This window comes from Trichechus manatus, unplaced genomic scaffold (genome assembly GCF_000243295.1).
Source record: "Trichechus manatus latirostris isolate Lorelei unplaced genomic scaffold, TriManLat1.0 scaffold00061, whole genome shotgun sequence".
NCBI classification, from domain to species: Eukaryota; Metazoa; Chordata; class Mammalia; order Sirenia; family Trichechidae; genus Trichechus; species Trichechus manatus.
This window is the reverse complement of record NW_004443997.1, coordinates 2,691,301-2,715,923: the sequence shown is the minus strand read 5'-3', so window position 1 is coordinate 2,715,923 and position 24,623 is coordinate 2,691,301. Positions and strand designations below refer to the sequence as shown.

At 45.1% G+C, this 24,623-nt stretch overlaps 1 protein-coding gene across 1 annotated transcript; it reads right to left on the bottom strand.

The window, feature by feature from the left end:
* Nucleotides 1–232: 232 nt before the first annotated feature.
* YWHAH (tyrosine 3-monooxygenase/tryptophan 5-monooxygenase activation protein eta) lies at nt 233–16,372 on the bottom strand. The gene is made up of 2 exons (XM_004378979.2): nt 16,057–16,372; nt 233–1,903 (listed from the first exon to the last, which is right to left on the bottom strand). The coding sequence occupies exons 1-2, from the start codon at nt 16,141–16,143 to the stop codon at nt 1,250–1,252; spliced, it is 741 nt and encodes a 246-aa protein (XP_004379036.1). The 5' UTR covers nt 16,144–16,372; the 3' UTR covers nt 233–1,249.
* Between the last annotated feature and the right edge of the window lie 8,251 nt (nt 16,373–24,623).

Here is a 24,623-nt window from a genome sequence, read left to right as displayed (position 1 = left end):
GCCACTGAATTAGCACATGTGAAGAATGCTGAAACGGCAGAAGATTTGTTACATACATATTTACCACAATTAAAAAAAAGCAAAAAAAAAAAAAACCCCACCCACACACACACAGACCACAACCTTTCACAGAGGTGCTGTATTGAGGAAGACAACACTTTGGTCTGCCAGGCTCTTACAAATATCAATTACCCATCAGGAACAGTAGATCAGAGAGACTATGTTAGCTGGGTTCACTGAAAACTATTAAAAATTAGTTAAGTCTTATCCTAATAAGTCATATCTGTATATTACAAAATACATAACAGAATTGGAGGGCAGGAAAACTTAGATACTGTACTAAAAATGCTTTAGTGTTTGAGAGACTCAAACCAGGATTCAAAATGGTAATCAGTGAAAGAACTCCCTGAGGGGGAAAAATCAACACCATACACATAATCTCCCCAAAGCAGCATTTATTTACCCACTGAATTCCAAAACATTTAATTTAGAAGTCTGGCATTTCATAATCACCCATCTTGATTGACATGGGCTGACACGTGGTGCTGTCAGGGTACACAAAGACAATAGCGAGTTACAAAAAATAAATCCATGATTCTTAAACAATCACAACCAAAGGGAAAAAAAAGTTACAAGTATCAAAACTTTAGATGCATTGCATTGAAAAGAAGGTATGCGCACATCATAATTTAAAGAGGCAAAACAAGGCGCTACTGAAAGTCACTTAAACAGTTTATTATAAAGCTGATGGGAAGGAGCAAGTTGTCTCTTTGTGTCAGCTTCCTTTAACAGTTTTCCATTAGCTGAAGAAAGAGGTGGCGGGGGAGGGGGTGAGTTCATTTTTGCATGCACAAGATGTACTGCTTAACAAAACACTATCAGCTTGTTTTAAATGGATCATTTAAATATCAATTATAGCCTGTATTGGCTAATTCTCCTTTCTAAACTTCCCCATTACTTTCACCTGGATTTCCTGACAGATCAATAGGCATAGTAAAATGCCTCATTCAGAATGCACTTGTCTGCACAGTCCAAAAAGGAAGCTACTGAGGGCTCAAAGCAACCATCAATCCAGCAATGCCATAAAGATTTATCTGAAACTACTCCCCAAGGGACAGGAGAGCAGATCTGAGCAGCTGTGCTGCCGATACAGATGGGTTTAGCACTAGATATTTAGTGACTGTGGCAAGGAAGAATCAGTGATGACGGGGGTGGTGGGTGAAGAGCGAGCCAGGGACCCAAGAGATCTTCAGTTGCCTTCTCCTGCTTCTTCATCCTGCTGGTCACTTGTCCAGAGGGTGAGGTTGTCTCGCAGCAACTGCATGATGAGCGTGGAGTCCTTATAGGAATCCTCGTTTAGTGTGTCCAGCTCTGCTATGGCATCATCGAAGGCTTGTTTGGCTAGGAGGCAGGCCTGCTCAGGCGCATTCTGGATCTCGTAGTAAAACACGGAGAAATTGAGGGCCAGGCCCAGCCGGATGGGGTGTGTCGGTTGCATGTGCTCTTTGCTGATTTCAAAGGCTTCCTTATAGGCAGCCTCAGAAGCTTCGACCACACTGTTTTTCTTCTCCCCGGAAGCTACCTCTGCTAAGTAGCGGTAGTAATCACCTTTCATTTTCAGGTAAAACACCTTGCTCTCGTACTGGACATCATTGCAGTTCTTGATGAGGAACTTGTCAAGCAGCGCCAGGACATCATTGCATACTGTCTCCAGCTCTTTCTCAATCTTCTCCCGGTAAGCTTTAACCTTCTCCAATTTCTTTTCATTTCCATCAGCCATTGTTTTCTGCTCAATGCTGCTGATAACCCTCCAGGAAGATCGCCTGGCACCAACCACATTCTTGTAGGCCACAGAGAGGAGATTTCTATCTTCATTGGAGAGAGGTTCATTGAGCTCTGTCACCTGCAAAACCCCAAAAAGATAAAACACTGAGAGACAAGTCTGAAAACCTTGGAAAGAAACCTTCCATTCAACCCAATTGACAACCCTTCTCAAAAACAGGATTCTGGACAAGGCACTTTGGAGAATAAAAACCAATTGGACATGAATTCTACCTGAAGAAGATTATAGTCCAACGGAAGAGATAAATACTTGAAACTCAAAATAGGAAGTGATAAGGGCCTTGGGAAATTCATAGTTCAGGTCTTAGAAGATGCTGCCTTCATCTTGGTAGAGGTATAGGGATAAGAACAATGGAAAGGTTGTGAGGTGGTGGTACATAACAGCAGGGAAGAAAACCCTGAGATTCAGCTCTTTCACAAAAGATATTCTGAAGAATAAGAACATACAGTTCCTCTGTCAAATGTTCAAAGAAGATGATAAATTGGAAGTCTGTTTCGAATCCTACTTCCAGCTTTATACTCAAGAACAAATCACGCCTCAAATACAAATTAGCAGATGACAGGAGTTTCACAGATGAAATCAAACACCACACACATCTAGTGGCCAGAACTTTGGTCTGTGGGGCTATGCGTGGAACTTCATTGGTACTCCCTGCCCTCCCCTAAGCCAAAACAGAGAGCAATGCATTAGTGACAGTAAAGTGCACTCGGCCTCGGCTTAAAATAAGCATAGCCACTCTCTGACCTACCTGACAGGACGCCCTGCCTGCTCACCGAGGAGGGAAGCACCAACTATTTTAAACGGAAGTTAAAATTCATGAGTTGTAACTACTCTTAGTTCTCCATGAAGCCAACTCCAAGTGAACCATTAGAAAGAGCACTGGACTTGGAACCAAAAAACCTTGGTCTGAGCCCCAGCAAAGCCACTTACTTACTAAATTGACCAAAGGCATTTCACAAGCTCTCGAAAGAGCCTGTATCATCCTCTATAAATAGAGGGATTCCTTAATTACGTGATCTACTGGTAAAGGCCTTTGAAAAAACAAAAAAATAATACAAAAGCAAAGCACTTAAGAAACCATTAAGCACTAGACAAAAAAGTATTACTTAAATCAAACTATAAAGACAGAACCTCCTCCAATGGAGGAGAAAAGCCAAGTTCGATGGAGAAAGTTATTAACAGCATATTCAAAAAGACATGCTTAAAGTGGATTGAGAAGACTGAGCAGTAGAGAATCAGAAATTTTAAACAAACAAAAAAGGTATGTTAATTTGGGGAATCAGTAGTTCAAGTACATAAGTAACAAGTGTAATCATTATTAGATGTAAAATTAGAAAATTTGTGCCAAGGTGTTAAAAAGTAAGACAAGCAATTATCTACTGCCCCCCTCCACCCGCGAACTCCAGACCAAAAAAAAAAAAAAATCCAGTTCCCCCATTTTCTCTCCCCAATACTCCTACTCTCTTACTGTAAAGCAAATCCTTAATCCACTGTTGTATCTCTCCTCCTTTCCTCCTCAATCAACCCAACCCTGTTTCCTTCTTCAGTGTGATCTTTGGCCACAAGTCACCCCTCACCACTTCCCAGAACAGCTGCCTCTACTCCAGTCAAACCCAGTTCCGTATTTCTCATCATATACACATACGCCTCCATACCTCTCGCTGTGATCTGCCCCAGTCTGGGGCAATCTTCTCTTTACTAACGCAAAACCCATGCTTCCTTCAAATTTGGCCAAAGATCTGCAAACCCACCAGTGAGTGCCTTTAAACACACATACTCACATTTGCCTACTGGGAATAAAGAGACTGTAGACATTTGCTTGAAAGTTTAGTCTTTTAAGGAAGCAACCATTAGGAATCAAAATTTCATCCCAAATACTCTGACAAATCTCTGACTGCTCAAATCCTCTAGAATATCTCACTATTCAAGGGCAATTTCAATAACACAAAACACGAGGCAAGAACAGAATTTGGACAGCTCCTCAGATCCTGCAGTAACTGAATCCAACTAAGGCCACCTGGCATTAAAACTGAAAATGATATCCATAAGGAGTCACAGTATACTTCATCCTATGACTAATAAAGCTGCTTTTGGCAGACTTGCAAAGATACACCAAGGTAACTTTCCAGTGTATCATTAAAACTGAGAGTGCACATTTGAAATACATTTGTTGTTGTTAGATGCCGTGGAGTCAGTTTCGACTCATAGCGAACCCATGCACAACAGAATGAAACACTGCCTGGTCCTGTGCCATCTTCATAATTGTTATGCTTGAGCCCACTCTTGCAGCAACTCTCAGTACATCTCGTTTTTGCTGACGCTCTACTTTACCAAGCATGATGTCCTTCTCCAGGGACTGGACCCTTCTGATTACATGTCCAAAGTATGCGAGACGAAGTCTCAACTCCTTGCTTCATTCTGGCTGTACTTCTTCCAAGACAGACTTGTTCATTCTTCTGGAGGTCCACGGTATATTCAATATTCTATGCCAACACCATAATTCAAAGGCATCAATTCTTCTTCTGTCTTCCTTATTCACTGTCCAGCTTTCGCATGCATATGAGGCAACTCAAAACACCATGGCTTGGGTCAGGCACACCTTAGTCCTCAAAGTGACATCTCTGTTTTTCAACATTTTAAAGAGGTCTTTTGCAGCAGATATGCCCAATGCAAATATTTGTCTTCTCATTTCTTGACTGCTGCTTCCATGGGTGTTGACTGTGGATCCAAGCAAAATGAAATCCTTGACAACTTCAATCTTTTCTCTGTTTATCATGATGTTGTTCACTGGTCCAGTTGTGAGGACTTCTGTTTTATGTTGAGGTATAATCCATACCGAAGGCTGTAGTCTTTGATCTTCATTAGTAAGTGCTTGAAGTCCTCTTCACTTGCAGCAAGCAAGGTTGTGTCATCTGCATATCAAAGGTTGTTAATGAGTCTTTCTCCAATCCTGATGCCCTGTTCTTCTTCATATAGTCCAGCTTCTCAGATTATTTGCTGAGCATAGAGATTGAGTTAAGTATGGTGAAAGGATACAACCCTGATGCACACATTTCCTGGTTTTAAACCATGCAGTATCCCCTTGTTCTGTTCCAACTACTGCCTCTTGATCTATGTACAGATTCCTCATGAGCACAATTAGGTGTCCTGGAATTCCAATTTTTCACAATGTTATCCATAATTTGTTATGATCCATAGTCAGATGTCTTTGCACAGTCAATAAAACACAGGTAAACATCTTTCTGGTATTCTTTGCTTTCAGCCAAGATCCATCTGATACCTGCAATGATACCGCTCGTTTCACGTCCTCTTCTGAATCCAGCTTGAAGTTCCGGCAGTTCCCTGTTGATGTACTGCCGCAGCCGCTTTTGAATAATCTTCAGCAAAATTTTACTTGTGTGTCATATTAGTGGTATTGTTTGATAATTTCTGCATTCTGTTAGGTCACCTTTGTTTGGAATGGGCACAAATGTGGCTCTCTTCTAATGGATTGGCCAGGTAGCTGTCTTCCAAACTTCTTGGCATAGACAAGTGAGCACTTCCAATGCTGCAGCCATTTATTGAAACATCTCAATTGGTATTCCATCAATTCCTGAAGCCTGTTTTTCACCAATGCCTTCAGTGTAGTTTGGACCTCTTCCTTCAGTACCATCAGTTCTTGATCGTATGCTACCTCCTAAAATGGCTGAATATCAACCAATTCTTTTTGGTACAGCGACTCTGTGTATTCCTTCCATCTTCTTTCGATGCTTCCTGCGTCGTTTAATATTTTCCCCGTAGAGTCCTTCAATGTTACAACTCAAGGCTTGAATTTTTTCTTTAGTTCTCTCAGCTTAAGAAATGTGCAGTGTGTTCTCTTTCAGTTTTCTAACTCTAGGTCTTTGCACATTTCATTATAATACTTTACTCTGTCTTCTCGAGCCACCCTTTGAAATCTTCTGTTCATTTCTTTTATCATTTCTTCCACTTGCTTTAGCTACTCTACATTCAAGAGCAAGTTTCAGAGTCTCTTCTGACATCCATTTTGGTCTTTTCTTTCTTTCCTGTCTTTTTAATGACCTCTTGCTTTCTTCATGTACAATGTCCTTGATGTCATTCCACAGCTCGTCTGGTCTTCAGTCATTAGTATTCAATGAGTCAAATCTATTCTTGAGATGGTCTCTAAATTCAAGTGGGATATACTCAAGGTTATACTTTGGCTCTTGTGGACTTGTTCTAATTTTCTTCAGCTTCAACTTGAACTTGCGTATGAGCAATTGATGGTCTGTTCCACAGTCAGCCCCTGGTCTTGTTCTGACTGATTATACTGAACTTCTCCATCATCTCTTTCCACAGATGTAGTCGATTGATTCCTGTGTATTCCACCTGGCAAAGTCTACATGCATAGTTGCCATTTATGTTGTTGAAAAAGGTATTTGCAATGAAGAAGTCATTGGTCTCGCAAGATTCTATCATGCAATCTCCGGCACCATTTCTATCACCAATTGCCACATTTTCCAACTACCAATCCTTCTTCGTTTCCAACTTTTGCATTCCAATCACCAGTAATTATCAATGCATCTTGATTGCAATGTTTGATCAATTGCAGACTGCAGAAGTTGGTAAAAATCTTCAATTTCTTCATCTTTGGCCTTAGTAGTTGGTGTGTAAATTTGAATAATAGTCATATTGACGGGTCTTCCTTGTAAGTGTATGGATATTGTCCTATCACTGATAGTGTTGTACTTCAGGACAGATCTTGAAATGTTCTTTTTTATGATGAATATGATGCCATTTCTCTTCAATTTGTCATTTCCTGCATAGTAGACCATATGACTGTCTGATTCAAAATGGCCAATGCCAGTCCATTTCAGCTCACTAATGCCTAGGATATCAATGTTTATTCATTCCATTTCATTTTTGATGATTTCCAATTTTCCTAGATTCATACTTCGTGCATTCCACATTCTGATTATTAATGGATGTTTGCATTTGTTTGTCCTCATTTTGAGTCATGCCACATTAGCAAATGAAGGTCTCGAAAGCTGGACTCCATCCATGTCATTACGGTTGACTCTACTTTGAGGAGGCAGCTCTTCCCCAGTCATATTTTGAGCGCCTTCCAACCTGAGAAGCTCATCTTCCGGCACTATATCAGACAATGTTCCACTGCTACTCATAAGGGTTTCACACTAGCTGATTTTTTCAAAAGTAGACCACCAAGTCATTCTTTCTAGTCTTAGTCTGGAAACTTAGTTGAAATATGTCCACCATGGGTGATCCTGCTGGTATCTGAAATACCAGTGGCATAGCTTCCAGCATCACAGCAACACACAAGCCACCACGGTATGACAAATGACAGACGCATGGGGGAAATACATTTAAATATTATATAGTATGCTTGTATAAGGAGCAGTTCAATTACTAAGACCTAAGATATCTTGTTTAGCCTGACATAACTATGCGACCTTGAACAAATCACAGCCTTTCTGGGCATCTAATGTAAAGTAGTGAGGTGCCATGGTGGTGCAGTAGTTAAGGTGCTCAGCTGCTAACCAAAAGGTCAGCAGTTAAAACTCAGCAGCTGCTCTGTGGGAGAAAGATGTGGCAATCTGCTTCCATAAAGATTACAGCCTTGGAAACTCTATGGGGTAGCTCGACTCTGTCCTCTGGGGTCACCATCAGTAGGGATATACTTGACAGCACACAACAATGTAAAATAAGGGAGACTAGCCCAAATGATCTCCAAGACCTCCTGCAGCTCCAAATTTCTATGATTCCATTTTTCTCGAAGGTGTAGTAAAGCAGGAGGTTGATACTATCGACTTAAATGAAGTTTAGGTTATGTCTGTGGGTTTCAGAATTCATGGAGGTTATCCCTTCTTCATCAGGAGCAAACTGCCTAAAATGGCCACTGGCAGTATTTCTAATGACATCTTCCCAAGAAAAATCATTTATTAAATATTAGTGTTTATATAACAATCATCTGGTCGCCTGCCAGTCTGAATGAATCACTCTCAGCATCAGTTGAGGGTGACTAACATAAGCAAGAAAACACTGCTCTTAGCACCCTAACCAGGGCCTAACTAGGACATTACTGGATCCTTTTAAATACAGTATTTTTTAACGCTCCTGGGTTACAACTCAGTTAACAAGGAAACTTGTGCAATAAAAGTAGTTTATTACTTAATCAGATAACTAAAGAAAACTGGGAGTTTTCCCCAGTTCGGAAAATTACAGGCCGAAGTGAAATCAGATGGCCTGTTAAAACAAAAAGATTTTCAGTCAGTCTTAATTAGTGATACTTGTTGAGAATAATCTCCATTAATTTTAGTTAGCACTAGTTTTCCCAACACTTCAAATATCAAAACAGTGGAGCCAGGAGAACTAAAGAAAAGTTCAATCACATACTAAGAGAAAGACAATGTCATGTAATGCGAAGGAAAATAACACTACTAGCTGTGAGTCGAAACTGACTCCACAGCAAAGGGTTTTTTTTTTTTTTAGTCCCAGCCACACTGGGTCATGATGTATAGATTCTATGCAGATGAGATTTACTGCATCTTTACAATCTTAAGTTTCCAAAATAGTTTCTAATTAACACAAAGCAAAGACAAGACATAACATTTCTGAGATAGAAGAACAATGGCTCTCAACCTTTCCACTCCAACAGCAGTTAAAACACACTTATTTCCACCACATACCAGCTGCCCTCAGCACAGCCACCCCAGGGCACCAAGTCTTTCCAAGGCTATACCCCCACCTCTGCCCACAGACTCTCCACCTTCTCCCTCGTCTGCTCACTCTCCCACCCTAGGAAAACCTGCCCACATCCTTTCCATGTGATAAAGGCCCTCCTCTCCACTTCCTTTAGGGAGCACTGGGCTCTGCCAGTCATTTTACCAGTGACCTCACCACACAACCTTCACTTGCACCAACTCCCAATGCCAGGGCACCTGCTTCACCCATTTTCTAATTCCTTCATCTTCCTAAAACACCATTCGCTTACTCAAAAACCCATAATGCAAACACAACAGAGAGTCCCTGACGGAGCAGGAGAAAAGTGGGGTGCAGAACTCAAATTTTAGTAAAAAGACCAGACTTAATGGTTTGACTGAGCCTGGAGGGACCCTGGAAGACATGGCCCCCAGACTCTCCGTTAGCCTAGAACTGAAACCATTCCTGAGGCCAACTCTTCAAAGATTAGACTGGACTATGGGACATAAAATGACACTCGTGAAGAGTGTGCTTCTTAGCTCAAGTAGATACCTGAGACTAAATGGGCATCTCCTGTCTCGAGGCGAGATGAGAAGGCAGAGAGGGTCAGGGGCTGGTTGAACGGACATGGGGAATCAGCGGTGGAAAGGAGTGTGCTGCCACAGTATAGGGAGAGCAACTAGGATCACATAACAATGTATGTATAAATCTTTGTATGAGACTAACCTGAATTGGAAACTTTCACTTAAAGCACAATAAAAAAAATTAAAAACCCTAATGCCTCCTCCCACTACTCACAAGGCAATAAACTATGTGTTTGTGAGTAAAAATAGACCCACTGCCAAAAATAGCATGGGGACTACTTGGGAAAAGTCAAAATTCTTAATCTGGGAGACATCCAACACCACAAGTAACACTGAGCAAACAAAAATGCCACCCCTGAACTGCCAGGCCCTACTGTCAAAGTGAGGGAGAAATGTTACTTCTCCTGAGCCGTGCTCCTATCCTTCATAGCCACACCTGTGCCAACATTTCCCCCCAAACACGCACACTTGCGAGCAGTCATATCCCATCCTTTACAGTTACTCACACCCACACACTACCAACAAGCTACCTTTTTGATGAGTTTTTAACAGAAGAAAATGATTCTCATGAATAATTAATATAACCACATCACAAAACCTTCCAAACTTCTTTGCAGAACCCTGACAGTGTAAAAAGAAAGGAAGCTAGAGGGATGAAAGCTCTTCCTCAAGCTTCAATGCCCGAAGTGAGGATCCTGCCTGGCCCCAAGCTAGCAAAGCACTGGCCATCAGTCACCACTTGCCCAGGCCTGGCAAGACCACTCTATCCTGACCACTGTCCAAGGCATATTCCCAAGCCAGGGCTTGGCTGAGTCCCCTACCCCACACTATGGTAAGTTCTATGAGGCCACCAGACGGGACAGGCTTGGGAATACAGGGCTTTGAACCAGTTTGTTCCCGTTCGAACCCCTGCTGACAATTTGCATTTCTGCCCAGATGTACTGAATCAAAATCTACAGTTCAACAAGATCCCCAGGTGATTCTTATGTAAAAATTTTGAGAATCACTGCTCTACTAGTGGTCCCTAACCAGCAGCATTAGCATCACCTGGGAACTTGTTAGAAATGCAAATTCTCAGCAGGGGTTAGAACTGGAACAAACCAGTTCAAAGTACTGACTTAATATCGACTGCAAGTCTGTGGTGAAGACTTCCCTTGTCCTGTTTTGTTTTATCGCGCATTAGGCGAAAATTTACAAAGCAAATTAGTTTCCTATTCAATAAGTGTTCCATAACATTGCTTCATTCCCCACAATGTGTGAGCACTCTCCCCATTTCCATTCTAGGTCCCCCATTTCCTTTAGTCCTGATTTTCTACCCCTTCCTGCCTTCTCATCTTGGCTTTTGGGCAAATGTACTTTCATTCTCGTATGATTGATTGTTCTAAACAGCACGTTCCTCTCAGGCGTTACTATTTTATGGGCCTGTCTATGGTTTGGCTGAAAGGTGGACTCCAGGGATAGCTTCAATTCCAGTTCAGAGAGGTGTCTTAGGGCCAGTCTCGGGGGTTTCTCCAGTGTCTATCAGACCAGTAAGTCTGGTCTTTTTTGTGAATTTGATTTTTTTGTTCTATTTTTCTCCCGTCTTTGTCCTGTTTTTGATATAACATTTTCGTAGGGATTGACAGGGATGAAATATAACCCCATCTATGAACGGCATTACTGCATGCTACTGTTCCCGGAGGCACCAGGACTGCAGGCCTCAGCAGCTGTGCCAGGTTCCTATAGAAAAGTGCCAACACCCACCACCAAAGAAGTGAATGCCACACTGCAGCCAAGGAGCAGGAGGACCACAAGGCTGGGGAGACAGGCTGCCTCAGCTGGACACAGGAGAAATGTTACCAACAACCAGAGACTGAAATGTGGGGGCCCTACAGGCAATCTGCTTCTGTAAAGATTACAGCCTTGAAAACCCTATGGGGCAGTTCTACCCTATCCTATAGGGTCGCTATGAGTCAGAATGGACTCAACGGCAATGGGTTTTTATGGGCTTACACACACACACACACACACACACACACACACACAAAAAAAAAAAAAAAAAAAAAACCAAACCCATTCCCATCGAGTTGATTCCGACTCACAGCAACCCTACAGGACAGAGTAGAGCTGCCCCATAGGGTTTTCAAGGTGCAGCTGGTGGATTCGAACTGCGAATCTTTTGGTTAGCAGGTAAGCTCTTAACCACTATGCCACCAGGACTCCAACAGGCTTGTAAGATACACTAATATGGAAGAACAACTGGTGACAAGACAGATATGAAACAATTTCTTAAAATATCACAATTTAGCAATCCTGCACTTCTGAATCCATAACAAGGACTCAAATTCAATACTTTACTTTTTAAGCTTAAAAAAAAAAAAAAAACCACACTTCTGGTCTTTAGAACAAGCAAAAGCCAGATTTGTGAGTCTGCGTTTTATGCTTCTCTGCTCTAGCTAAAAGTGGTAGATTCTGTTTTTAATCAAACTTGGCAAAAAATCACTTATACCCAATAAATCAAATTCTTGAAGTTTAATAAGCCCACTTTGTGTAAGGCACTCAGAATCTGGTCACCAGTTACAAGAATGACAAACACACCAGAGCAGTATCATACAGGGGTGAAAGTGTGCACTCTAAATTCAAGAGTTTGAATCTCAGCTTCACAACTTACTAGCTGTTTAATTATGAGGAAGTTATCTCCTTAAGCCTCATTTTCCTCATTTATAAAATGGAGTTAGTAACAGTATCCATCCAGGGTTGTTATAAAGATTAAATAAAAATATACATAAAGAGTAACTGCTACCATTTACTGAGTACCTAAGAAGTAAAATGATAAAGAAGCTTACATAAACTTAATGTGGAAAACACACTGGGGTACCCCCTTCCCAGGCCATATCTCTGAAAATGTATGACACTGCAGTTTACCACTAATATAAAATCCCAGAGAAGAGAAACACATTTTTGGTTTCTTTAAAGGAGGTGTGGTGGGTCTCTGACTGTGGGGACTCTTCTGGGGCTAATTCAGGAACCCCAAGCCCACACTCCCCAACTTCAGTGCAGCAAAGCTATGTGAACTGTCTGCTACCTTTACTCCTATTTGCCATCCAGCCAATTCCCACTCATGGTGACCCCGTGTGTCAGAGCAGAACTGTGCTCCACAGGGTTTTCAATGGCCGATTTTTCACATCACCAGGTCTTTCTTCCAAGGCACCTCTGGGTGGGCTCAAAGCACTAACCCATTAATTGTTTGTACCACCCAGCGACCCACTACCTTTAGTGCCTTTTGATTCAGACTACTGCAAGAAGCCAGTCTTCCTCCCCTCCTCACAGATACACGACAGTGATAATTACAATTCAAGTGACCAGTTACTGATAAACAGGGCTCACTAGCTTTTACATATTTCAAACTCTAGTGGCAACATGGCTTTAACCACAATTTTGATGCACCTCAAAATCACCCTTGGTTTTTCTCTGCAGCACAACAACGTCTTGCCCTGGGCTGCTCAGCACGTGCTCTCCTTTTAAATACCACCTGCTCATTCCAATAATCTCACAGCTGTTGGAATAAGAGCCTTGTGCCACTGGTTGGGCCAAATGCCTCTTCCCCTCCGACTCGTTTCCTTATGCTGTAGCTTTGTTTCCTGCAGTTAAGATTTCTACAGGTATCCCTGAAGTCTTTCAGACATATTTCTCCCCATCCTTTATATAATCAACCCTATATTGTGTTACAATATACCATGCTTTCCCAAATAATTTGTTTTACAGCTTCAAAATTACCACCTATATAAGTTTTAATACAAAATAGAAGACTTAGGACAATAAGAGATGTGAATGATTTCTGTCCATGAATATTCACCAGAAAGCTACCTGCTTATTTACCCGTTTTCCTTAAATCACTTAGTGTTATGGACTAATATTTTTATCTGACTTTATAGTTTTCAGTTCTCATAAGATGTTATTATATCAGTTTTACAGAGGTTATGAATTACGTATGGTTACTCAAAGCCTGGCCTAAAAAGTACTTGGGTTCTAGAATCTTCCATGTTTCACCCCACTATTACATTCTATGTCTAAAACATGACAAAGGTACTAGATAAATGAGGAGAGCTTGAAGATATTCCTTTACTTCAATTCAGAAACACTTCTTGCCTCTTCAAATTATGGGGTGAGGCAGGACATTGAAGTTCTCAATTAATCTGAGGTAACATCCTTGTTTCCAATATGCATGATTTTTCTTAAAGCTTACGACTCCATCCTCCAGGTGACGCTGGTAGCATAAGGAAAATCAGTCATTATAAGCAGGCAGTATTAGTAGGTGACCATTTAAACTACAAAGAAAATAGAAAACAAGTTAGAAGACTAGAGGTTGGACACTCACTTGTTAGTAACACCAACATTCCTACCTTTACACTTCAGAGAAAGATGCCAAAGATGTTAAGGTTCAAAGGTGCAGTGGTGGCACCAGAACATCCCCTCACTCAGGTGCCCTACTCCATTCCCCCTAGAGCAGTCTATTTTCGTGCCCATCCACTATCCTGAAGAGAATCCCATAAGCCCAGAGGATTACTAGAATTCAGATTCTTTCCAAAAGCTCTATTTAAGGCCTATGATTTTAATAAAACAGGGGCTGTATCTTCCCAATAACATTCATGAAGAATTCAACCTACAAACACCAACTTAACAGGTAAAACATAAGAGCTGTTCCCCACTGACCCCTGCCAAGTCCTTTCCAACAAATATATCCCATTAGTTTAGATGACAAATAAATTTTTTTAAACAAAATGAAACAGACAAAAAAGTTATCTTTTAATAGGAGTTTCCTTGAGAAAATGGTTTACCACAATTCTGAAATAATATAATGAAAGCTTAGATTGAATTTTCAATGCTGGATGCTTTGCCCAACCCATCAGTCATTTTAGATAGAGATGTTATAGATTTCCAGCCGAGTGAAGGGTCCATTAGCTTGTAAAATGCTACGTTAACGCCTCAGAGAAAATCTGTGGCCACAAATAGCTAGCCGCAGGATAGCATTTTCTAAGCCTGTTTATGAAGACCAGACTGCCAATTTTTTTCTCTGCCCAAATTTCATTCTGGTAACCTCTCCCCATTCTTTTACTCCCCATTTTATATTGCCTCACATTTTTCCTTTAGCTCCAAAATGTATTCTCTAGCCGTTTTTCCTCAACTTCAATTCACGCCCTAGCCCTACTTTCAGCATCCTTATTCCTCAAAGGGCTCCTCACACTGCAGCCTTGGTGAGCAAAAACGCTTCACAAAAATGTGCTACAGAAAGGCCTCAGCCTGCACGATCCCAGTACCACTCAAGTACCAGCGGAGAAGAGGCTCACTTAAGGTGTGACTTGCTGTATGCACAGCGGTGATTTTATCCCAGAGAAAATGAAGCTCCAGGGGCCCTTCCAAGGGAACATGTTCACATAATCAGTCCTGTTCCTGTAAAATTTGCCAAATTAACGTTATTTTTATACTTGTTTTCTTGAAGAGGATCCCCAAAATTACATAAGCTTCAGACCCCAAACTCAGACTCTCCCCTGGTTTGGATGAAAAGTTCCTGTCTAACCAACAACTGCATGCTACAGTGCTCAAATCAGGATCACCAATGAATCCACAAACAGACCTGTTGTTGTTACTTTCCAAACACAACTAGTTAAATGTGTAAGAAGGACACCACCTCTCTTACCTGGATAATCCTAAAAATTGGCTTTAACCACATATTATATGTTAATATCAAGAGCCCTTTTAAAATGAGCATTTCAGACGACTACGAAATTTTAGGGAACCTGGGGATTTGAGTTTTTTCTTTAAGAAATCCCTCCACAAAGCCAGTGAAAGGGCAAAGGGCAAAAGAGCAACAATCCAGAGCAGTAATTCTCACACTTAAATCCGCCAAAACTTGCCAGGAGCACTGGTTAAAACGCAGATTTCTGAATTCCACCCCTAGAGATTCTGAATCTTTAGGTCTAAGGTGGGGCCAAGGGGACCCACCCAGGTCTAAGGAGGTTGTACATCAGATGAAGGAACAAAGCAGGTTGGTGGCCCCAGTTGTAGCTCTACCACTGAATGACCTTGAGAGAGAAATAATGTTCACTTAGAGAAAATGTAATATAATGTGAAAAGACAGGGATAGGAGAAGATATCCGGAACTCTAAATCTCAGAAACGCAGGTCGTGTCTAATCCACGGCGTTTGCTAGGGTGTGGCTGGCACGACTCCTTCACCGGAAATGAAGCTGCACACTCAATCTACGAGGGTCTTGGGAAAGCAAAGGCACGCAGGTTCATGTCACCTAGAAGTCACGTCTCATTTTAATCTCCGGGCAGATGGGAGCCGCATCGAACCCGGGCCACAGAGTGGGCCCCGGCCCGCCCTCCGCCGCGGCTGCAGGAAGGGGGGTCTCCGCACACAAAGCCCGAGTCGGGCGTGGGAAGGTGGAATGAGAACAATTCGGGCGAGCAGAGACAGATCGGAATTAAACCGACTGCAGGTCATGCAAAGAAAAGCAGCAGACAAGGCTCCACTCGCTCGAGGGTTCTACAAGGTGGGGTGGGGGAAGGTGAGAAGGGCTGGGCCCCCAGGTGCCGGAAGAACTGTGTGGAAGGAGGAATGTGGCTCCCTCACGTTCCCTCGGGCACCCCCCGCCCCTCCCCAGGACTCTGAGCTGGGATGCAGCGACCCCCACCCACCGCCCGCAGGGGGTGCCCTGCCTCCCGTCCCCGTGGGGCAGCACTGGTGACCGGGAGCGGCTCCCTGCCCGCAAATCTCACTCCGGGGCTGGCCGCAGGAAATGGCCGGACGCCCTGCGAGCGCGGGAAGCGCGGCCTGCCGGCGGGCGGCCGCGCCCTGCGGGGTCGCCCCGGTCCAGAAGGAGACCCCGCCGGCTGCCCATTCCTCCCCTCGCTGGGCCTCTGCCGCCCGCCCAGGCCCCCGCCGCGCTCACCGCCTTCATAGCGGAGGCCATGTCGTCGTAGCGCTCCGCCTGCTCGGCCAGCCGCGCCCGCTGCAGCAGCTGCTCCCGGTCCCCCATGTCGTCGTGCCTCGCCTCGTTCGCTCTCTCGTTAGCCGCTCCTGGTCGCCGCGGAGGCCGCTGCGCACGCGCACTGGCTCCGGCCGGCCCGAGGCTGCAGGCAGCACCGCGCTCCCCGGCTCACTGGCTCGCCCCGCGTTCTGTGGCTCCGCCGCGAACGCCGCCGAGGGAGAGAGGCACGGCGCGGGACAGGGGCGGGCGGAAAGACGCCTGCGCAGTGGGAGAGGCCGGGCGGGTGGCGTGGAGCGACGAGAGTTGTGGGGGAGGGCGGGCCGGCCCTAACGGTCTATTTCAAGGTGACGTCACCTACTATAAATAGCCGCCCCGCCCCACCCAGGAGCCGCGCAGGCGCTTTGCGAGTGCTGCATTTTACCGCCGCATAGGTGGAGGTGGGGGTAGAGAGCGGCGCCTGGACCGTTCAGGGCTCAAGGATGGGCGCCGTGACGAGGGCTGTACAGGCAGCGCAATGTCGCAGTCCCACCCTGAAAAGCGCCTCTGAATCCACATTAGCGGTCTGACTTGAGAAAGATCCAGAAAGCAAAGCCACTGCATGGAGAAGCTGGAGGCCGCGGGCCCGAGGGTAGGCCGGGCCCGCCCCTGCGTCCCGCTTGCCCGGAGCCCAGCTTGGCCTGCGGCTTCGCGGGCCACACCCTGCGCTCCAGTCCACACTGGCCTGGCAGGATCGGGTCCACACTTCCCCGGGCTGCAGAGCTGCAGTGCCTTCCACGAGAGGAGGCGGCGCGAGAACAGTCACAGCACACTTCCTAGGAGCCCGCCCAGTGCTGGGCCTGTACCAGCATTATCCTAGTTGATCACAACCCCGCTCAAGAGTGAGCCGGCTGGTGTCCCCACCTTTCAGATATGGAACGTGAAGCACAGCGAGACTAGTGACTTGCTCAGGGTTACAGTCTGTTAAGTGGCGGGGCCAGGATTTGGGTTCAAAGCCAGGCTGGACTTCCTGCGGCGGCAAAGAGGGCGGTGGATCCGCTGGCTGGTCACTAAGCCCCTCCCAACCCTGCCATGGACTGCTGAATGTCACTAGCGCCCTGCTTGGGTGCCGGCCAAGCTAAGAAAATCCCCATAACTAAACATGGCCCAAACTTACAAGATGCCAAGGCCAGCACAGGAGGGGGCGGCTGGGCTCTCTTGAGAATTTTACTGGGCATCTACTGCATGCTCAGCACTCGGGGTAGGAAGCTACTGAATAAGATACAGCCCTTGCCTCTGAAAAGCTGAGAGCTAAATACTCAAGAAGAGGTAAGCAGGACCTTGAAGAAAATGAGAATCAGGGAAAATGTATTATTAGGGAGTGGAGTGCAGCCTGGACAAAGGCTGGGCAGTGAAGATAGGAACAAAATTTGGGAGATGGTGAGAAGAGAGACCTGGCAAATGAGGTTAGTTGGGGTGAGATTATGGAGTATTTTAAATGCCAGACTGAATATTTGAGGTTTTATCCTTAGGCGCAGTGGTTAAACACTGGGCTGCTAACTGAAAGGTCTGCAGTTTGAACCCACTAGCCCCTCCAGGAGAGAAAGATGTGGCAATCTGTTCCCATAAAGGTTACCGCCTCGGAAACCCTATGGGGCAGCTCTACTCTGTCCTATAGGGTGGATATGAGTTGGAATTGGCTCGACAGCAATGAGTTTTGGTTTAGAGGTGGTGGAAGATCCCTAGGTGGTGCAGATGGTTTGAGCTTGACTACTGACCTAAAGATTGACAGTTCATATCCACCCAGTGGTGCCACAGAAGAAAGTCCTGGTGATCTCCTTTAGTAAGGATTACAGCCAAGAAAACTTTATGGAGCAGTTCTACTCTGTAACACATGGGGTTGCCATGAGTGGAAATCAACTCAGGGGCAGCAAGTTTGGTTTGTTTTTTTTGAAGGTGGTGAAAGCCATAGTTCAGGACATGAGTTTGGCTCTGGAAGGTAAGATACATTAGAGGGGAAAAGGGAGGGTCTGGAGACTGGGAGTTTTCTGGACCTCAGTTTTGCCATCTGGAAAACTGGAGTTGATGGACTATTTAAAGGACTGAAATAGAAATCTGCACCCTGGAATGTCAGAGCAAGCAGGGCCCTTAGAGTCACTGCCGTCCAACCCTTTTTCCTCATAAAGGGAAGCTGAGGACTTAGGGAGAGGAGAGGCTGGCCCCATGTGCACATACCAGGTCTCCTGCCTCCCAGGCCACCTTCTCCCCTCTGTAATACTAAAATAAGGACAGTAGCACCCATGGAACAGGATTTGAGTGTGGGTCCAGGACGCCCCACCCAGGTTTCCCTGTGCTTTGAAGAGTCACCTTTGCTAACTAGAAATGGAATCAAGGTTTAACAAACCAGGCTGATCCTCCCCCTAGTGAATATCTTTAAAGAGCATGGTAGATAGTAATTAATCCTTTCCTCCACCCTCTACGAGGATGAGGTTCCAGTGAGAGGTGGAGAAGGGTCCAGGGCTGGATGGGGGACCTCTGCAGTTTCTTCCAGTCCTTAGAGGCTATGCTTTTCTGATCATGTTGGACTGAGATTGAATTCAAAACAATGAGCTGGAGCTTTCTTTCTAAACTGATTTTGATTCAGTTCATAAATGATGAGTTAGTTCTTCTGGGAAGCCTTTCTTTCCTTCTCACCAAATTTCCCTGTCTCTACTTTCTCACCTGCTACCCACTGCTCAGCCCACTGTACTCTGGCTCTGTCCCCACCCCTCCACCTAGATAGCTCTCATCAAGGCAATGAGCGGCCTCCTTGTTGCCAAATAAAGGACACCTCCTGGCCCTCTTGGCTGTGCTGGACACAGCTCTCAGCTGGGGCGGATTAACCAGTAAGCACGGTATGCACCGTTTACAATAAGCAAGGTACGCAGGTGCTTAATTGTGTTTACTTACTAATCTGTAGTACACGATTTCACCTGCTCTGCCAGTTACCAGGTGAAATTGTGTACTACAGATTAGTAAATAAACACAATTAAGCTCGTGCCTATCTTGCTGATTGGATAATCCGTCCCTGCCACCCCTCCTTGAAACCGTCTCCTCTTGGCTCCGTGACTCTACACTCTCCTGGTTTCCCCTCTGTTCCTCTGGCTGCTCCTCTTGTCTCCTGTGTGGGCTTGTCTTCTAGGCCTACCCTGAAATGCAGGGTTCCTCGGGGCTCTGTCCCAGGCCCTTTTCTCACTCTGCCCTCTCCTGGATGACCTTGTCCACTCCCACTGTTGAGAGGAAACAGACATCTGCCATGTTGCCAGCACCACGGATGGTCATAGTTTTTCTCAGGATACCCCTGTAAGGTAAGTACAATTTCCATTTCCATTTTACAGATGAGGAAATGAGCACAGAGATGTTTCATGACTTGAACAAAGTCACACAACTGGTAATCAGCAGAACTACAATTCAAACTCAGGTCCCCAGATTCAGACTCCCAACCCTGATGGCCCCACGCTGCCCTGGTATTAGCCGAGAAAAGCTCAGGTGTGACGCCTCTTTTGAAGTCATTCACATTGTAAAATGCACACACAACCTCCCACCCATCTCTTTTGCCCTTGGGAGAGAGCTACCACCTCCCCTCCCCCTAAAAAAAAAAAAACAACCAAACCCATGGCCATCAAGTCAATTCGAACTCATGGCAACCCCATGTGTTATAGAGTAGAACTGCTCCATAGGGTTTTCTTGGCTGTAATCTTTACAGAAGCAGATTGCCAGGCCTTTCTTTTGTGGCACCACTGGGTGTGTTTGAACTGCCAAACATTTAGGTTAGTAGTTGTCTTAGTTATCTAATGCTGCTATAACAGAAATATCACAAGTGGATGGCTTTAACAAAGAGAAGTTTATTTCCTTACAGTAAAGTAGGCCAAAAGTCCAAATTCAGGGTGTCAGCTCCAGGGGAAAGCTTTCTTTCTCGTTGGCCTTCTCATCAATGTTCCCCTGGACTAGGAGCTTCTCCGCACAGGGACCCTGGGTCCAAAGGACACGCTCTGCTCCTGGCACTGCTTTCTTGGTGGTATGAGGTCCCCCTGTCTCTCTGCTCACTTCTCTCTTTTATATCTCAAGAGATTGCCTCAGGACACAGTCCAGTCTTGTAGACTGAGTCTTGCCTTACTAACACAACTGCCACCCATCCTCCCTCCTTAACATCATAGAGGCAGGATTTACAACATATAGGAAAATAACACAATACCAGGAATCATGGCCCAGCCAAATTGATACACACATTTTTGGGGGGACATAATTCAATCTATGACAGTAGGCCAGCACAAACTGTTTGTGCCACCCAGGGACCTGCCAACTCCCCAAAGCCTCATAAATAAAGATTACAACCACCACCTTGGTCAGGGCACGCAATCCTAGGACTCTCTCGCCTTCCATGTGGGATACCAGATTCCATTCCTAGGCAGTGCACCTCATGCACAGCCACAACCTATCTGTCGGTGAGGCTTGCGTGTTGCTATGATGCTGAACAGGTTTCAGTGGAACTTCCAGACTAACACAGGCTAGGAAGAAAGGCTGGTGATCTACTTCCGAAAATCAGCCAATGAAAACTCAATGGTCTGATCTGCAATTGGTCACCGGGATGGCACAGTACTGTAGCATTTTGTTCCATTGTGCATGGGGTCACATGAGTCAAAGGCCGACTCGATGGAAGCTACCAACAAGTTTGATCAACAAACATGGCCTTGGAACAACTCCAAAGAGTTCCTGAGTAAGGTGAAGGAGGCTGATGGTTAACGTTAAACATACTGTGTTCCTTAGGGGTCCAGTGCAGGGGCCAGGTCTGTCTTCATCTTCACCTGGCACAGGGTGTCATTGAAGGAACAGACTCCACCCCCTGGCTTCCTGAGAACTGTGTGTGGTATGATGGGGGAAAAGCATCTGGTTCTGGAGTTGGGCTAGAATCCTGCTCTGCCAGTTACCAGGGTACCCTTGGGCAAGGCACTTGTCCTAATTCTGTTTTCTCCCCTGAAAAATGGGTCTAACCATACTCGCTTCCTAGGGTGGTTGTGAGAATCAGCAAGAGCATGTATGTGCTATGTCTGCCTGATGCAGCTCATGGAAAGCACCAGCCACCAGGGCTATATAATAATTCTTGGTTGTGTCCCACTCTGTGAGCCAGTGATGATGCCCCTTGCGCTGGACTAGATTTCCAAAGCATTGCCAGAACCCTCAGCTGGAGCCCAGTGAATAGGTGACCCAGAAAAGGCACGTCCTGTTTTTTTGTTTTTGTTTTGTTTTTCTCCAATACCCTGGGACACTCTGAACTCCCTGAGAAGCCTGGACACCAAGGAGCATATTACAGAGAGGACCTGCTCTTGTTCCAGGGAGATGGTGTTCACACTGTCTGCATGGTTACCATCTTGAGCAGGAAGGGTCACCTACCCACAGATCTGTATTACCCAGATAGGATTTTAACTTTGGTGTTTTTTTCCCAAGCACAGGCCTCCTGCTGCCAGGGTGACCTTGCTGATCCCAAGGCAATATGATAATAACACTAATAGCAGCTCTTATTTATTAATCAGTTATATACCTTATCTCACCAAATCCTCACAACCCTTGGAAGTAGTTGGTTATCCTCATGATATGGATGAGGAAACTGAGACCAAGAGAGGCCAGGCTCTTGCTCTGTGGTCGAGGCAGTCACATCGCCTCCCCCAGCTCACACCATTTTCTGCTCCTTCACTTTGGCCCATGTCCAAGATCAGCCTGAGCACACAGATTTCTGGACTGACCCACAGCCTTCTGCCACTCTTCCATAGAGTGCTTTGGGAGAAGATCGGCTCTGAAGGCAGCTTTTGGCATTAAGAAGTGTGAAAATGTCCTGGGAGCTGCAATCTGTGAGCTAGTGGAGCTTGGAGCCCCATTCTCAGCACCCGCCCCCCTAAAGCATGTTCAGAGGAGCCCGGTTCTGGGGGAAGGATAAAGCTGTCACCTATGGAATCACAGTTAAAATGAGGGAGGAAAGGCTTTTGCTTCAGTTCTGTAGATGGCTGGGTAATTTGTGTTTCTTAGCCAGAATTTTCTAGATCGTTTGGCTTGAACCATCTGGATAATTGCCTCAAGCTTCTGCTTGGTTCCCACTGGGTGGGCCTAGATGGGAAGCAGCTGCTGTGGTCTGGGAAAGCTGGGAGTCAGGGCTAGAGAGTCCCTTGACCACTCCCCTACCTGTATATACTCATCTCTGCTTCTGACCATAGCTGAGTGCTTTTGGACACGTTACTTCCGCACTCTGTGCCTTGGATTTCTTATCTGTAAAATGGGAAGCTTTGGAAAACAGTTTGGCAGTTCCTCAATACATTAAACATAGAGTAACGATATGACCCAGCAGTTCCACTCCTAGGAATATACCCAAAAGGACTGAAGACAGGTATTTAAACAAATAGCAACATTACTCACAATAGCCAAAAAGTGGAAACAACTCAAATGTCCATCAAGTGATGAATGGACAAACAAAATGTGGTATATCCATACAATTGAATATCACTCAGCCATGAAAAGGAATCAACTACTGATACATGTTACAACGTGGGTGAACCTCGAAAACATTATGCTCAGTGAAAGAAGTCAGACACAAAAGGTCTGGATGATTCCATTTAAATGAAATATCCAGAACAGACAGATGCATAGATACAGAAAGCAGATTGGTGGTTGCCAGGGGCTGAGGGAGAACTAGGGAGCAACTGCCAATGGGGCAGCAGAGGAAAGAATGGTGATGAAGATATTCTGGAACTAGATGATGGTTGTACAACATTGTGAATATACTAAATGCCACTGGATTGTGCACTTTAAAATTGTTAAGATGGTGAATTTTGTTATGCAAATTTTAACAAAATAAATAAAATGGGAGGTCACACTGGCACTTGGCAGCTCTGATGGTCTAGGGCATTTCACCACTGAAAGTTCAGCAAATAATGGTGTCTTAGTTTCATAGGCTGCAGTAACAAGTACCACAAAGTGGGTGGCTTTAAAGAACAGACATTTATTGTCTTACAGTTCTACAGACTAGAAGCCCAAATCAGGGTATCAGCTGTGTCAGTTCTCCCGAGGGCCCTGAGAAAGGAAGTGTTCGTGCCTGTTATCTAGCTTCTAGTTTCTGCTGGCAATCCTTGGCGTTCCTTTGCTACCTGAGGATGTATCTTCACATGGCCTCTTCCCCTTGTGTGTGACTTTGTCTCTGTGCCTGTTCTCCCCTTTTATAAGACACTCTTAGAGGGGATTAAGATCTACCCTACTCAGGTATGACCTTGTTAGCTTAACTGATAGTTTCTTTGAAGAAGACTCTATTTCCAAACAAGGTTACATACACAGGAACAGGGGTCAGGACTTCAACATATATTTTGGGGGGGACATAGTCCAATCCATCACAGATAGCATGACAACTCAAGAGGATAGAACAGGGGTGTTTCAAAGGACAAGTGTTTGGACCATGTCAATACATGGAATGGAAGAAAAAGGTTGTTATTCCTTTCCATGCCCAAACATGGGCAGCAGTTTGCCAGTGTGCTCTCACTTGGTTTAGGTGAGGTTGGTGTTATTACTCTGATTTTAGAGATGAGAAAACCAAGGTTCAGAGAGGTTAAGCAACTTGCCCAAATGCAGCACAGAGAGCAAGGGGGAAGAGCCAGAATCTGGAACCAGGCCTTTGCGCTCCACCTACACCATTCTTTCCACTGCTGCCCCTGACCTTCTGAGAGCCCAAGAATGTTCTTTTGGTTGCTGAGCTGTGAGCATAACTGTAGCGCTCATCTCCTGCTGCTTAAACCCTACCCTGGGAAGTAGGGGAGAGGGCTGCTAAGTTTTCACCAAGGTTCCCTACCAGGCAACTTTGCCATAAAACATCTTTTCCTTCCCGGTATGTTAGGAGGTGAGCAGATTGCTACAGCCTTCTGTCTCCTTCCAGACTACATTGGCAGGCTGGCCCCAACTCAGGAAACACAGGAATCCAGACAGAGGCTGACTCCACGGGCTGGTCTTGCAGATGCAGCACTGAGCTACCCCTAGGGTCCTAGGCAGGACCCCTTCCCCTTTAAAGATCTAGCCTGACTCTAACTCACCTCTCCAAGCACATCACTCACTCCCTGGACATCCTAAGCCCACCAGGTTCCCAGATGCTGCCCACAAGTTTCCTCCAACCAGAATGTCCTTTCCCACATTTCCACCCCCTTCCCTGGCTCTTAAAGTCCTTAATGCCTAGTTGAAATCTTACCTCTAATCGACCTTCCAGTTTCTCCAACAAGAAGCACTCTCCCACTCTCTCCTTCCACCTGGTCCCACTGTGGCTCTGGTATACCACTCTGCCCTGTGCACAGAGTGATTTCAGGAGGGTTGATATTGACCGGCCAGCTACTAAGTGTCAAGCACTATGCTAGGCAATTTAATTTATGATCTCATTTAATTCTCATAACCATATGAGGTGGAAATTCCTCTTACACATTAAACAGATGGGGAAACTAATGCTAAGAGAGGAAGCTGTGAGGGACTTCCGGGCAACATGGCAATACAGT